The following is a 15,029-nucleotide window of genomic DNA, read 5'->3' as shown; positions in this document are numbered from 1 at the left end:
CATTTCTCTTCAACTTGGGCAATAATTGACAGGATTTCCAGCCAAAATGTACAATCAAACTGTTCAATCCTAGGATTTGTAGTAATCTGCAACTTCGGGCGCAAATGGTATGTGATACCGTTGAGGACGCCTACGACGCAGCTCGGGAAGTCCCTCATAGCTATCTGAATAAAGTCCATCGTCGTAGGGAGAGTGCAATTCCTCGCCCACAAACTGGTACGGCCTCCGTCGGCTGCGCGACCGAGGTGTGCGAGCCCTCTGATTCATAAAGTACCTCTCATGCTGGCGGCCGCGGGGAGGCTGACTGTGAGTGCGTCCTAAGTGTTGCCGTGCGTCAGCAAAACGAGCATCTGGGAATGTAGGGTGATCCATGATCAGCTCGGGCCTGCGCTCGTATGGCACTGTTCTCGCTTCCAACCAGTCGACTTGAGCTTGAAGCGATTCCAATTGTTTTTGACGCTCGTCCTCGGTATCGCCTTTCGAAGATTGAAGGTCTAGCCCTCGAGTTCGACTGATCAACTCGGTAATTTGTTGCAAAGTCAATTCTGACTGCTCCAGAGCCCGGCCCCTCTCCAATGAGTCCAAAAGGTCCTGAGTCATTGCTATAGGCGTTTTTGATCGGCGATACTCCAGCGGAATGGCTCTTCGATGTGCCTCCGGGTCAATATCCAGGTCTCTTGAACGACCCCGACGTCGCACCAAGACATCCCTGACACTATCCTCCAAAAATCTCCCAAACTCATCGCGCACGAACGCCACGTTCTTTGCCACAGCATCCTGTTGTGCTGCGGCTGCTGCTCGCTCCTTCTTTCTCCTCGCTTTCTTGGACTTTTCGTGCTCCTTGTCACTAAGCAAGTATCGCACCTGTTCTTGAACCAGTCCTATGCCGCAATCAACGCACGGAGGCATGTCTTCAATTCGTGGTTGGCGTGGTTTCGGTCGAAACACAGGGACGAAGTTAGGTTCTTGGAAACCTTGGCCATATCTCGGAGGACCCTGATGGACGTAAGGAGCTTGTGGCAGCGGATGAGGATAAGGATATGGTGGCGGGGCAGTTGGCTGGTTGACTGGGACGTTGAGCACGAAGTGGGCGGGGGGCACGTCATTCCACCAGCCTGGTGCAACATTCAGATGCGGAACAGGCCGATATCCAGGTTGGTGGAAAGGTGGTAACCATGCCCCATTCATATTCCTGCCTGTTGGGGGTTGTCGTAGACGTGCTGCAGGATATGGATGTGGTTGTGATGTTGCCAGTGGACGCACTTTGGGTGGTGGGTTTGGTTTTGCTTCCGGCGGTGGTGGCGGTGGCGGTGGTGGATGGGAATATGAATAATCTGCCATGTGATCGGGCAACGGATACCCACCAGGACCTATGTAGGAAATGTCGGGATACTTTCGATTTTTCCGGTGGACTCTATAAGCGCCGTTGTTCTCGGGGCGCTTATTCAAGGGATTCGATGAATCCCCTGGACGCTTCCGTGACTTATGTTGTTGTGTCTCATTCTCATCTTCTCGCGGGCCCTTCCCCTCTCCACTCTTCTCGGACTTTCCGGGATTCATGTATATCGTAGTTGGCTCCTTCAGTTTGTCCTGAGGCTAGCATCAATGCGTCAGAGTGTCCTCTGTATATGGGGCCAAGCTTGTTTGACAACTGCGAATGTAGTACGAAGGATGCCTAGATACCAAATACGCCGGCAATATGATTGCGAGTGGGCGAGAAAAAGTGCAGAATTAAGGAACGAAAATATAGTACCGTACTGCTTCCCTCGATTTCGATGGTTCGCCTTAAATGGCAGACCAGGCTGTGAGGCAACCGTTTGCTGGGATGCCTAGCCAGACGTAAGTCACCCCTCTTTGGTTCACCGGGGCTCTGTGCATGCGTCTTCCACTTTTGTCCTGGACCCGCGCTGATAAAGATAAGCCAGCTTGTGCTGGGGAACTTTGCAAATTAGGGGACGGTTGTCTGGCTACGTAAAGCAGCATACAATGCACTTGAGAAGCCGGACATGAGCGGCTCTCCGATCCCGATGAATCAATAGCAGGAGAAAAATATTACAGGCCCCTGACCTATCTTTTGATGGGTGAGTGGAAAGACTTTGAACACATGCCCCGCGATTTCTTCGAACATTGACTTGTATTAAAGCCGGGTACTCCTCCCGAGTCGGAACATGAGGTACCAACAAAAGTGGTGTGCTTGCGTGCTTTTCTCTAATCACCCCGCATCATAGTTCGTATGCATGTCAGATTCCCAGTCTGACATCCATGGATTGCTCCTATGGTTTCCATCCAATACAGGATCGCTCGCACAGCCTCTATTCTGCACGGTCAACATGCAGTCAATAAGCCAATGATGCTGATGCACGTTGTTTATCACCTCACTCGGCCTTGGAAGTTTGTTCCTCGAGAGCCTGATTGTGATGACCATGATACCAATTGTACGCACAACATGCATAGGCCACGGGTTTACTGCTTGATGACGAACACACGACTGACAGCTGAAGGCTGCGGCTTGACTACACCTAGGAAGCGCCATGCATCTCACCTAGCGGCTGCAGACGGTTTGCATACGAATGCTACTTCTCCTTTTCTCTGACAAGGTTTGTCGTCAATTTTCTAGCCGCAGAGCCTTCACGTCCCTCGGACACGCAAGATGGAAGCCTCCAGCACGGCCGCATCAACCATCGACTTATTCGAGAGGCTCGAAAAGCTCTTCCAAATAGTCAAGGACATTACCGATCTTCCAAACGCTATCCACAGAGTGGGAGAGTCTTTCCCAATAGTCTTGGATGTCGTCAAGGTTGTCCGAGATGAACCCGACACGAAGTTCGCGGGGTATGTGGACGGATTTCTCAAACTTTGCAACAACCAGGCGAAGCAAATCGGGTACATTTTCAATGCAATCAGGAAAGCAATGAAGCAGAGAAGTGAGGATAGAAACTGGTCGACATTCTTTGATTTCTACCGCGAGAAGGTCCGCGAGGCGGGCAAAGTAGAAGCCCTGATGGAGTCGATCTTGCAGAAACTGAGGAACTTGGCCGTTACTAAAATTTTCAAATCACTCGACGAGGCAGAACCATCGATTGACAGAATGACTGGAGCCATCAAGGCGCTTAACGACGCGGAACCGCCATTGCCGGACTCGGACTTCAACGACAGCGCGGCCTTACAGTTAATTCCGCAAATCGAGAGGGAATCTTGGCGATAGGATCTCACCTCCAGAATAGTGTGGAAAACTCGGTTGCATCCGGTGGATCCAGAGCAATACACTTTGATACGGGCTTTACGAACCGAAATAGAATTCAAAGTGGCTGGTCCCTTGTTAGAGCCGGTGAATCATTTATACCATTTAACGACCTCAAGTTTGTCTCAAATCTGTGACTTCTTAGCTTCTTGCACAGGAATCCAGACACTTCACAGGCCAGCAGCCCAATTTTGACCTTCTTAATTCTTTAAATTCTACTTTGGAGCTGCTTGAATTTGAGAAGGTGTCAAGAGGGAAGTGTCACATCGCTAAATGACCCCCGAGCAACGGAAAGTGGTCTTTGGAGACGCGAGATTCCAAGAGATGGGAAGGTCTGGAAAAAAGGGCGCTAGGGTGCTCGGAAAATAAAAATGTCCCGCCGATAATTCTTTTTCACAACGAGACCCCTAGGTTTCCTGTATCTGCGCGGCTATGTTTCCTGCGTAGTTTTTGCTCCTACTGAACACAATAGTACCGATGATGACGACGATGGCCATGGCAATGACGATGATGTTGATAACAACGATAGAAAAAAAGATAAAGAGGTCGACAGCTACGGTCAAGTGGAGTACAGCCACAAGAAAAACAGTCTCTTGAGCATATGAAAAGTAGGCAGTTTTGTCGGAAACTCAGCATAGTCATGCCATGTCAGCTATTGTCTCTCCCTTCCGCAGGCCCCAGGTCTCTTGCCAGCACCAAGTCTTCTGGGCATATATGATTCCCAAAAGTCAACAACTCGACTAGCTTGAGCTTTGCTCGAACGACTAACACCCTCATATAGCCATGTCTTTCTAGTCACACACCTCGTAATAGCCTCCCACTGGTACGCGTATAACTAGGCCGAGTGCAACACCAATAGCGTGATACCTGCACCTGTTGCCCATTATATCCATAAGGTCTATGGTATTGTAAGGGGCTGGCCCCTAGGCTTGTTCAACGTAGAGGTGCCGTCGATTGACTATTCTAAGCTGAAGAAGGAAGAAAGGACTTTACAAGAGTAGGCACCTAACAGCGGTGAAGCAGGCCGGGTTAGGCGGCGTACTGCGGCAGAATAGTGGGTCCAACGGAGCCGGATCTCGGTAACTGCTCCGGCGAAGCCGGAGATATCAATCCGGGCTCTAGCCCGTGACAGGTATGTCCCGAATATCCACGGTGTTAATTCCAAAGAAGCTGGTGGCGAATGACCGAGAAAGCAAGTCAGTGCTTGTTCAATATATCGCTCGTGTTAAATGAACCACATCATAGGATCGAGATGCTTACAGCGGCAGGAAGAACAATGTGACCAAGGTGAACAATCGAATGGCACTTCCATGTCCCTCGTCCAGGATTTCAATGCTCTCCTTTACTCCAGCCCGCAGGTCGGCAGCTCGACGAGCAATTCGTCATGCTAACGCCTTCTTTTCGCCTTGGCTCGCTCAATGACTCTTCGTTCCAGTGAAAACCGTGCTCTTCTCTCTCGATTCACAACGCGGAAGGAAGTGAGGATCTGAGACGTATTTGCTGTTGTTGAAACAATACCACTGAGTCACTTTGAGGTCTCCGAGAGCCTGGAGTTCCTCTTTGAGTGCGCGAATAACCAGGAATGCTCGAGGTTCTGGACATGGAGCTGTGCTGAAGTCTAGAGCAGGCGAGGGAGCTTTGTAGAGGGTTATGAGGTCCAGGGACGTCGTTGGCACCGCTACTTTGTGGCCCGCCATTTGTGATACAGCATGGGGAACCTCAAGATCTTCCGTCAATGTGACGACCCTCCTTCTTGTTCCTCTGCGTACCTCTTCCCCAAAATCAGCAAAACTCAGTGGTACCTTAAATGAGCCAGCGCCGACACGAAAAGCGCCTGCCTGTACGTTGGATAAGTCAGCTCCCATGCATCACGTTTATGCAGCAGAGATTACCGGACCCGATTAAAGGCTCTCCATTCTAGGCACATGAAAGTCTTCGTTATCAAGCAAGTTTTGTGTTTCGAACAGAACCTGCGTCTATTCATGAGCTTCGCCCGCATCATAACCGTAGTGAGCACTTAAAAAGCTTTTCATAATGCTAAAGGCACACTACCCGCTCTAGCCTTTGCGAAAGACGAGATCAGGAGTTGTATAGTAGGTGAACCAGCTTTACAGGAGTAGATTGGGATCAGAAGTCTCCTCCACACAACAAACGATTCACTTGGCCAGAGAGGTTCGAACGGTTACTGATCTTGGTCCGGTGAAGAAATTGTTTCAAGAACACCTGGCGCAAGACATTTGCTCCGATGTGAATGAGAGGACGGCATGCAATGAGGCTCCCATTTGGTTGGTGAGTTACCAATCCAATATACGTTTCACAACGATCATAGATACGCACCATCGTGATATGACGGATATTCAACGTATACGGCACATGTCTGTCGAGACATGAGTTTTCTGCTGGGTCTCGACAACAGTTCACACAGCCAATGAACTTGACGTGGCGTAGGAACTGCGCAATCGAGGGAATTCTTCTGACAATTCAGTGCTACCTTGTATTTTGACCTTTCGCCTGGAAAACTTGCTTCTGCGTTGAGGACAACGAGTTCGGTATCGATGAACTCACCAAAGCTTGCGTGTTCCTTGAGCCTAGATCGGAGCTTGCCTCCCGGAGTGCCATTGCATTGTTTAGAGTCTTCGATAATGTTTTACCCCTTGGACTGAACGAGAATATCACGGATAGTTGTTTCTCGTTGTCATCTGTATTATCGGAGATGAGAAGCACGTAGTCGCGTCTCCGACTGCGATTGCAGCTGCGGCTGCGGCTGCGGCTGCAAGTACCACTGGAAATACGGTCGTTTCTTCTGCATCCTCTTTGTCTTTTGTTAAAACTTCAGGCCTCCTCGACATCTTGACCTCCGGTCGCAATACCTCAATCACTCTTGCTTCAGGATCACCTGATTTAATCCTTCGCTCACCGGATTGAAATCCTCGCCTTGACTGGAATTGAATGAGATTTACAATTACAGTTTCTTTTTCTCCAGGGCACAACTTCAATGTCAGCATTCTATCGGAGCGCTCAACCAGTAATGGGAGCTATACAACGGCGCAGGTCTGGGTCGTTCGCAGATTTAAGGTCTGAATCAATACCGCTGCTGTCAATGTGAAAGGAAAGCGACAGCATGATCCGAAACGGTAGGGAAATTTCTCCCAAATCTGACGGAAACTTCACGTCAAAGAAACCGCCAGCTGGCCCGCACTCGAAAGCTCCTCGGCGTCTCTTGCGTCAGGCTGGATCACGGAGTACGTCTCCCCGCATTTGTCACAGTGCTCAAACTGCAAAATTTTTGTAAAGTTTCCGTATTCAAGATTTCTATGCGACGTGAGACCGTTCGAATAAAGAGAGGCTTTAGTCTGAAGTTGCCGGATATCGCCTTGGGATCTGGGTCTAGAGTTACATTGCAATCGTCAATCTGGGAATTTTAACCTTCACACGTGTGGCTCCATCGTCATGCCGTTTGTTGCTTGCAGACTAAATAGGAAAACGGAATAGATGCAGAAGAGTCCTGCATGATCAAGCTGACTAGATTTTGAAATGCACATTGACATTTTCAGTCGTAATAGCTGCTTACATCGCCCTGGATTTGCCCGAACCATTCCGGTTCCCGCAGCCAATGAAATTCGGCTTGTCGTCAACCCTGCATAAGCAGAATGGTTGCTCTGGCTGTGGTAGTCTTTAGCTTCCTTATGACTTGTTGGGCTGAATCGTGAATTCAGCGAACTTCAGCCTAGCAATCTTGCCAATCCGATCACATACTTGTGGTTGCGAGTAGGCCGAAGACTGCTCAACAACAGCGTCGTGCGCTGAACGCACTCACGATATCTCGAAATCAAAATCTGGGTTGTCTAAGTGTACCACGCTTTTGTTTTGAGGCGGCCTTTTCTACTATGCTAGAGCAAGTGTATTTCTTGTCCATCGAGTTAGGCCGATTAAGAATAATAGTTAGAGTCAAATGAAACCAATTAATAATATCGACGGACATTAAGAACGGACAACGAGTATGGCGACGACAATGTCACTGACAGCGACGAAAACCCTGACGGTGCCGATAATACTGGCTTTATAGAGTACATATTAACCAACAGGAAAGGTAATTTCTCTAGCATAAGAAAAGTAGGTAGTCTCTTCATTATTTGGTAGAATGTGAAGAGCTGCTAATAGAAGGAACTGACCACCAGATATACAGGCGACTTTCAGACCCTCCACAGCTTACAATAGTGGTAAGATCTTCTACAAAATCAAATGCTTCGCTAAATCACTAAAACAACGAGTGCAAAGGCGTTTAAAAGTATCCAGTGGTATATTGAAGATCTCAGTCCTGTTCGCCTCAAATCTAATCTATCATTCTTTCTTCAAAAGCATCTTATATGCCCACTTGGAAAGGTCTATCGCCTTCGCATCTACAAAAGTAGTAGTCAGGTCGGAAACATATATCGCCGCAGGTGCCCATAGGATGAATGCCAAGAGGATGCCAAAAATGTAGTATATCTCAGTGTCTCCGCCACCGACAAGACCTAAAGTCCACCGAGCTAGCACCAAGCCTAACGAGTATAGGAGTGGGCCATGGATCATATACAGCGAGAAAGAGATCTTGCCCATGTATTGGGAAAATCGGTTCGTGAAAAGAATCTGCAAGAACGGGTTTTGGTCGACAACGAATACTGTTAGCACTGCACCGATCGGTATCACAAGGGCCTCTTTGAATCTTGCTGGGACCAAGGATGCTAGGCTCACGTAGCCAGGTGACCTCGCTGCATCCTCCATGTCCTCTGGCATACTGAGCAGCCACAATGAGATCAAAAATGATACGAGCCCGACGCCCCGTCCAAGTATGCGATAAGACAGATGGCCTCGCTCCGCTGTCCGATGTGTGGCCGCATCCGAGGGCAAAGTGTCTTGGTGTTCGGGCTCAGACTGCCTGTTTCGCCACCTCCATTGCCTGTCCTCGAGTTCCAAGTGCAGGTCGCACAAGAACATGCCGCTGAGAAACAAGAACATGCCCCAATAGACAAAGACCCATTGGAGATATATCGCTAAGCTTAGTGCGAAGAGCATCCTGACTTTGTTATGCACTCTAGTGAATGCTGTCAGGAACATGAACACCACCATGGAGCTCATAAACTCGATAGGGATTGTCCAGAGGTGGGGGTCAAGTAGAGGCTCTGGGTCTTCGGAATCAGCTCGAACAACAGGCTGACCGATGGGGTCGGTGGTGAGGACCTCGGCATGGATGTAGTACTGCAGCTGGCCCCAGAGAGAATCAAAGTGTGGCAGAGGCCTCGTCGGATAAGCCACGCCGGGTAACCCCTTGTCGGGGAACATGTTGAAATAGCCCATCATGAGGGTGACAAACCCGACCACGGCGGGTGGAAGGAAAAGCCGGGTATGTCGGCGGAAGACGGACGACGCGATGGCCGAGCCTGCTTTCTCGAACTCTCCTTTACGAACCAACGTTAGAAAGTGGTGCGATATTGTGTAGCCGGACACGACGAAGAAGACGCTGACTGGAGCGAGCCCCGAGACAACGAGCCGTAGGATAGGCAGCTGGTAGAGCCACCATCGCCGAGGTGGATCCGGCGTCCATGCTAACTGGACGTCAAAGGAGAACCAGATCAGACCGCAGTGAACAAATACAACACATAGTGCTGCGATACCTCGCAAACCATCTTTAACAATGCGTTAGCCTGCCAATCAAAGATATTGAGCATGGTATTTGTTACCTAGCCAAGCTGTAGAGCGAAGCGGTTTTGTCTTCGTTTCTGTTGATCTTAGGAAACTTGGGACCAGGCAGAAGAGATGTCTCAAAAGCCTCCTCCACGTTTCCTGCCGACGTGTGATGATGGGAAGTAGCGACTCGTCTGCCTCTAATATTGAGTCATCCTCTACCTCATCGACCGAGGGCTTGGATTCTGTGCTCCAGTCATCGTCTCTTATCGGAGTGTACGTGTGCCGGCCGTCCGTATCGTCAGGGTTGTAGCGTTGTCGAATAAAGGAGGGCAACATAGTCATGCCAAATCCGGTTCAATTTGGGCGATAGCTGCCGTGTGGCCAACGAGGGGAGGCGGAGATTTAAGCTTATCACACTCGGCCTGTGTGATCGGCAGCGTCGATCAGCGAGGAAATCAGACGTCTGACGGGCGCGCAAATATCGTCTGGGAGAGGTCACATTAGGAATAAGTGTATAGTAAGAACTAGACGCATGTCACTACTTAAGAGACAGACACTATCGAGCTGCAGGGCCTACAATGGGCTTCCAGAAAGAGAATGAATATCCACCATGTTTCACTCGCCCGGAGAGAAACCTGCAAATTCGAACGAAGCTTTCCTCGTTCGGTAGAAGACACATGTCGAAGTGCCCGTACAGTGTTTTTCGAATAGTGTTTTCCGGAAAGTGCCCGCGAATCGGGTGATTTTGTCACTGTGGGAGGCCGCGCCGTGGCTACAAATTCGAACTTTCCAATTCCATAAGCGGTAATTCGAAGGAGTGTTTCACCCGATAAAGACGGAGGGCTCGGGGTAGTCCATCGCCAATTCGCGGGAGATAAACCTCAATGCTGCGATGGTGTGACAAACATGGACAGGTTAGCACGGACGCCAGTGCTGCGGACGAAAAAAAAACTGAAACGTATGACGGAGGTCGATGCGAGACCGAGCCTCCATCTCATCAACATCCATTTCCGAAGAGAATATCAGAGGGCATGCGTCGACGACTTCACGGCCCAGGCCATCACCCGATCGTGAGAAGCGACACGTCAAGACACTCAAGAAATTCGACCGGGAAAGGCGAAGTGGAGCGACATTCAAAAGTTCAAAACCGACATTTCGGCCATTTACACTTCACGCGCGACTCGAAGTGGCCGGCGGATTCATCCAGCTTCATCATCGAAGATGATACTGCTCGACCAAAGGCCCAGGCTAGAGTATCAGGGGTGACGATGGACCTAAAAGGCCATTTTGACGAGCACATTGCAGAGGCCACGGCAAGGGGCCTTGAGACAGTTCTGGGGCTCAGGGGGCTCAAAGGCCGGACTCCGGCGGGGTGTTGACACAGCCGGGCACCGTGACACTGCCGGGCCCCGTTTCGCCTGCTGAGTCAGCTGGGATTTTGCTCTTGTAGATGATCCGGTACTCGCCGGTGTATCGATGGGAGAGCGAACGAGATCCCGAGTTCTCCGATGAATATTACTGCAAGTTCTGGATATCCGGCATAGCAATATTATGAAATGCACGTCGGCAGTTCGTCTTCTGCCTCATTCCACGAGTTTATTGGTGTTAGACCCTGCCCCCTGGACACACAGTTGTGTGGGCGACCATTCGGAAATGTGGCCGACGTCATGCCTCCAAAATCATGACCTGTTCCAAGTATATCTGACTACTTATGAAATATCATCGACTCTCAATATATCATCACCATATGGGTATCGCTATTGCCACTGAGAGTAAGAATGGGTGTAATAGAGAGGGTAAGATAGTGTCATCAATAGTGCCTAGGTTGACAGGTCTGCCACAGGCTTTTCAACAAGTCTGGCATTCAAGTTTTTCATGAAAGATCGGAAGCCCTCAGTAGAAGTTGCAGTGATTGAGAATGCAGTTGTGGCAGTGGTGAAAGGTTTGAGCTCAGCCCCTTACCGCTGCGGTTTGACACGCGTACCAAAATCACCATTACGAGTCACATTCTGACAAGAGATTCCTTGTTGAGGATCATGGATCTGATCTGAGACAATTAGCACTCGATACTGAGGAGATGATCACAGTCCACGATGTCGAATAACTCGCATGTCCAGGTAAGTAGGTATGGTGTCAGGGTCCATCATGGGTTAGAGTCCTACAGCTTCTCTTCGGTGCTCTTTCTTAATTTCGCTATGCCATTCAAGCTTCTTTCCGTTTCAACACACCGCTGCCCGTGAAGCACACCAATGTTTTCAAGTCATATGGCATCCTAAGGCAAACACCCCAACAGTATTCTCATGGGAAGAAAACACAAATCAAGACGTTGGAGAGGGTTCAGATTGAACTTCTAGTGCAATTGAACCAAAACCCACCTGCGCATAAAGTCAAATAATTCTTCCAACTTGCTACATGCCCCACGCTAAACTACCATACCTTATGTATGTGCTCTGCGTCTTGCTCAATTCGGAACCCGTCAACTATCTATATTAAAACCTACTCGTTCAGCCTCCGGAAGGCCCGCCTCCATCACCTATTCCATTTCCATCGTTCTGCTGGTCCTGCTGTAACTGCTGTAACTGCTGATCATACTGCATAGCAGCTTGCGCCTGTCGGCTTACGAAGTCTTGATTCTCTTGCCATATACTTCGCACATACCCTTTCAGTCGTTCAATGTGCTCATCAACAATGCGTAGCGATAGTGGATCCGGAATTTGGCCGCTCTCTTTCAGTTTGGTTAACCTTTCCGCACATAGGGTTGCAACCCCTCCCGGAGCGCCTATCGTCTCGGGTCCCACGTATTCATAATCCTTTGAAGACATATACTGGAACCATCCCCAGTCTTGTGACCGTTTTGTCACAACACCAGCCGCCAACCGGCGGCAAAAGTGTTGGCAGTTATTTTTCAGGTGGTTATAAGTGCCAAAACTCTTTTCCACATTCAGACATACTTCGTCAACTTGTGCCTTTGACTTGTTCGTCCAACCAATGTGAACTATGTACAGCAGTCCGACTTCAGGCTTGGGATGTTGGAATTCGGGTTTGCGGCTAGCTTCAATAGCTGCTGCGCGTGCTTTCATCGCCATAGAATAAAGTCGATCTTTGCTTATGACCTTCTTGTAATAGCGCCCAAAGCCTGAAGAGTTCCGAAAGTCGTCGATTGGCTCTTGATCAACCTCTACTTGCGCACCGTTCCCGAGACCGGTCTCGAGATCAGGATCTTCTGCAGTCGCAGAGGACGGGATACTTCGCATTCTTCGAAGCTCATACTTATGCTGGTGCATTAGCAGAGCCCAATGTTTCCAGGAGCCCTTCTTCGCAAAAAGATAGCCATACAGGCTCGCCATATGAAGTGTCGTTCTCAAGCTCCAATCGTTCTCCTGCTTGTTGTTGAAGATGCGCGTCCCAACCAACCCTAAACGTAGATTCAACATCTGCTGCTGTTGCGTTTGGTGGTAGGTCCAACTTGGTGAGATCGATTTGATTAGCCACAATACGAGCGTGGGGTGTTATTGACGTCTTCCTGCAGCTACAAAAAAGGCTCAATGCGACGGTGATGCACCCGATGACGCCAGCGATTGTGCCAAGGGTAGTGGCCGTACCACTCGCCATATCGAAATTCCAAAGAATTGAGGTACAGGAAGCTTCAAAGACGCGTAGATTTATGATGGCGCTATGCCTAATAAACACAATTAGAAGCGCTCGTGATCGTGAGGGACGAGACCCATAAATACTTTATTGAAGTGGCTTTGAACCTCAAGTGGAAAAGCACTGAAGACCTGAGAATGTGGCGCATTCCATCATCGCAGGTAAAAAAGGCGGTTCTGACGATTCATAGGACTCGCTGACCACCCTTCTTTACAGATGGAACAGGGTTGGATTAGGCATCCGCAGCTGCAAGCCTATCAAAGTGAGAACCTCCAAATGTCATTTTCTCAATAGAAACCAATCGATCCTCTCTTCAGAGAGATTCTGGTGGGCTTTTCGGTGTAACAAAAGTTACGTTGTTGCTACCTGCAATCCTGATGGTGCTGGGTGACCAGTTACAGCACTTGATGTGTGCAAGGATTGCAAGAAATACTTGTTCCAATTTCAGCTTCCATGCAGAACAATCCCTCAGACAGCCTTGCCATGACTCAGGCAGCATGATGCAATTGAACACATCTCAAGCCAGCCATAATGGCTGCTTAGATACATGCTTCTCTCCATAACTGAACATCTCGGCAGTGTCATCCGTCTTGACTTGCGAGAAGCCCCCCGGCAGTTGCCATGGCTGACGAAGCCATGGCATGATCTCAGAGCTGAGGTGCCCATCCCATGCTGTAGTCAGACAATGTGACATACGCATGCCATTTGCGATCTACGGGTGACAGTTGTGACATGCTGCCACTGAGGCTAGTCTTGCGATCTAAGTCCTTCCACGTATCTGGGGCCCCCAATGTTGAAAGGAGACGGTGCAGAGGGCTGGTTGGGCCGTTCCGCTTCGGTACGCAAACAGCCTGCCAGAACATGGAATAAATACAGTTGTTGAAAGGTGTCATTTCTCATCTGAAGATGTCATCGCATGGTTTATTTCCTGTTTCCTTCTCCCGCAATCCTCCTCCGGAACCCAGTGGATGGAACTGCCATAGGAAGTGCGGTCCCATGAGGCATTCTTCGGGCACGTAGCCAGTTTTGAACTATTACCACCATAAGTACCAACATGAACATGATGACAACAACAAGAGGGCCCAATATCGAAAATACCGTGAACGCATATGAGGCACGCTGGAACGTGTCGTCATTCTTAAGTGCGTCGGTAGATAGCCCAACCTGCATAGCTGTGAGGACAACAACTAGGTAGACAGTGGCAGTAGTGATCCAGGCCATGTTGTCAAGAGCGAATTCGGTATATGTATGCCATGGATTGTGATACATCTGGCAACTAGAAAGGTCGCTGAAGATGTTTATCCAATTCAGCCTGTTCAGTCTCAGTTCGCCATGCCGAAATCGACGGTGTATCTGGTCGGAAACCTTGGGTTCCAACAGCTCCGTGGCTAATTTGCGCCATGTGGTCCATGATGGCTGATCCCCATCTTTTGGTAAAAGGCCTTCTTTAACCGCCAGTGCGAAATCAGGCGGACTATTCACGAGGCATGCGTAGGTATATAGAAGCCCCAAAGCACACTCTCGTACCCCAGACTGAGGCGAAGCCGGTGATTGATAATGGTGACCAGGTAGGTGCTGTGCCCAGAACTCGGGCTCGAGGAGATAGCGGGGCAACGGTTTCAGGAATATCTTCATGTCCCCCCAAACAAGATGCATATCAAGGGAATCGTTGAGTACAATCGTGCGACCCAGCACAACTTGGGCGTTCAGTGATCTGGCTGGTCTGATAGCGCCGACACGCCACAGTTTACCATATACAGCGTCAAGACGGTCCAGCGAGAAGTCCACCTTCAGAAATTCCGATAGAGTAGCATGGTTCACTGGCTTGATTTCGTTACCCGGGGGTCCAGTGCGAAAGGCAACCGGGAGGTGTTCACAGAAGGTAGGCTGGTCAGCTACTGCGGCGCCGCTGGACGCGGTCGGTGTCGATGACAATGGGTACATATCTGCCCCCCCGATATTCGAGGTGAACAGGCGTGTGGTGAAGGGAACACCCGACATCTAATGGGGGAATGAACGTGCGTTAGCTTATATTGTGACAGCAATCGGGTGAGAAAGGGGCGTTGGTGTACCGTCGCGATCAACTTCGGTTTTGTGTTATGTTACAATTCGAAGTGAATGGCACTTTTACATCCAATACTAGACGTGCTTTAGAAAGACAGCAGTCCAGCTTAAATGAGCATCGAAGGATGTTTGCCGCCCACCCAAATACATATGTCATTGAGTGAGAGCTGACTGCGGCGCAGCCACATCATCACATCCAGATGACGTAGCTCTGGAGGCAGCAAGGCTCGATCTCGGTAGAAGTAACGACCACACTCGAGTATGATTGACTTCCTAGGATGGAGTGGACGGGGCGAGTTCAGTACCGCTGTTAGTTCTCTGGCCGTGAAATTGAATCTAGGTGGCATCGTGTACAAGACGAGCGCGAAATATGTCCTACAGCGACTAACTATATGGATCAATCACTCTG

The 15,029-nt window shown here is 49.5% G+C and overlaps 4 protein-coding genes across 4 annotated transcripts; 1 reads left to right on the top strand and 3 right to left on the bottom strand.

Moving 5' to 3' along the window:
- Window positions 1-69: 69 nt before the first annotated feature.
- Window positions 70-909, bottom strand: CGCA056_v014168 (uncharacterized protein; the record flags this gene model as incomplete). The annotated part of the gene is made up of 1 exon (XM_037329410.1): window positions 70-909. One exon carries the CDS (start codon window positions 907-909, stop codon window positions 70-72), a length of 840 nt encoding a protein of 279 aa, XP_037171903.1.
- Window positions 910-2,650: 1,741 nt separating this feature from the next.
- On the top strand, window positions 2,651-3,205 carry CGCA056_v014167 (uncharacterized protein; the record flags this gene model as incomplete). Its single annotated transcript, XM_037329409.1, has 1 exon — window positions 2,651-3,205. The coding sequence occupies one exon, from the start codon at window positions 2,651-2,653 to the stop codon at window positions 3,203-3,205; it is 555 nt and encodes a 184-aa protein (XP_037172152.1).
- A 4,377-nt stretch (window positions 3,206-7,582) lies between these two features.
- On the bottom strand, window positions 7,583-8,563 carry CGCA056_v014166 (uncharacterized protein; the record flags this gene model as incomplete). Its single annotated transcript, XM_037329408.1, has 1 exon — window positions 7,583-8,563. One exon carries the CDS (start codon window positions 8,561-8,563, stop codon window positions 7,583-7,585), a length of 981 nt encoding a protein of 326 aa, XP_037171898.1.
- A 2,849-nt stretch (window positions 8,564-11,412) lies between these two features.
- Window positions 11,413-12,342, bottom strand: CGCA056_v014165 (uncharacterized protein; the record flags this gene model as incomplete). Its single annotated transcript, XM_037329407.1, has 1 exon — window positions 11,413-12,342. The coding sequence occupies one exon, from the start codon at window positions 12,340-12,342 to the stop codon at window positions 11,413-11,415; it is 930 nt and encodes a 309-aa protein (XP_037171896.1).
- Between the last annotated feature and the right edge of the window lie 2,687 nt (window positions 12,343-15,029).

The sequence above is a fragment of the Colletotrichum aenigma genome, assembly GCF_013390185.1.
Source record: "Colletotrichum aenigma strain Cg56 chromosome Unknown KSG_Cg56_contig10, whole genome shotgun sequence".
NCBI lineage: Eukaryota > Fungi > Ascomycota > Sordariomycetes > Glomerellales > Glomerellaceae > Colletotrichum > Colletotrichum aenigma.
Note: the sequence above shows the minus strand (reverse complement) of the source record. Positions and strands in the feature narration are given on the sequence as shown.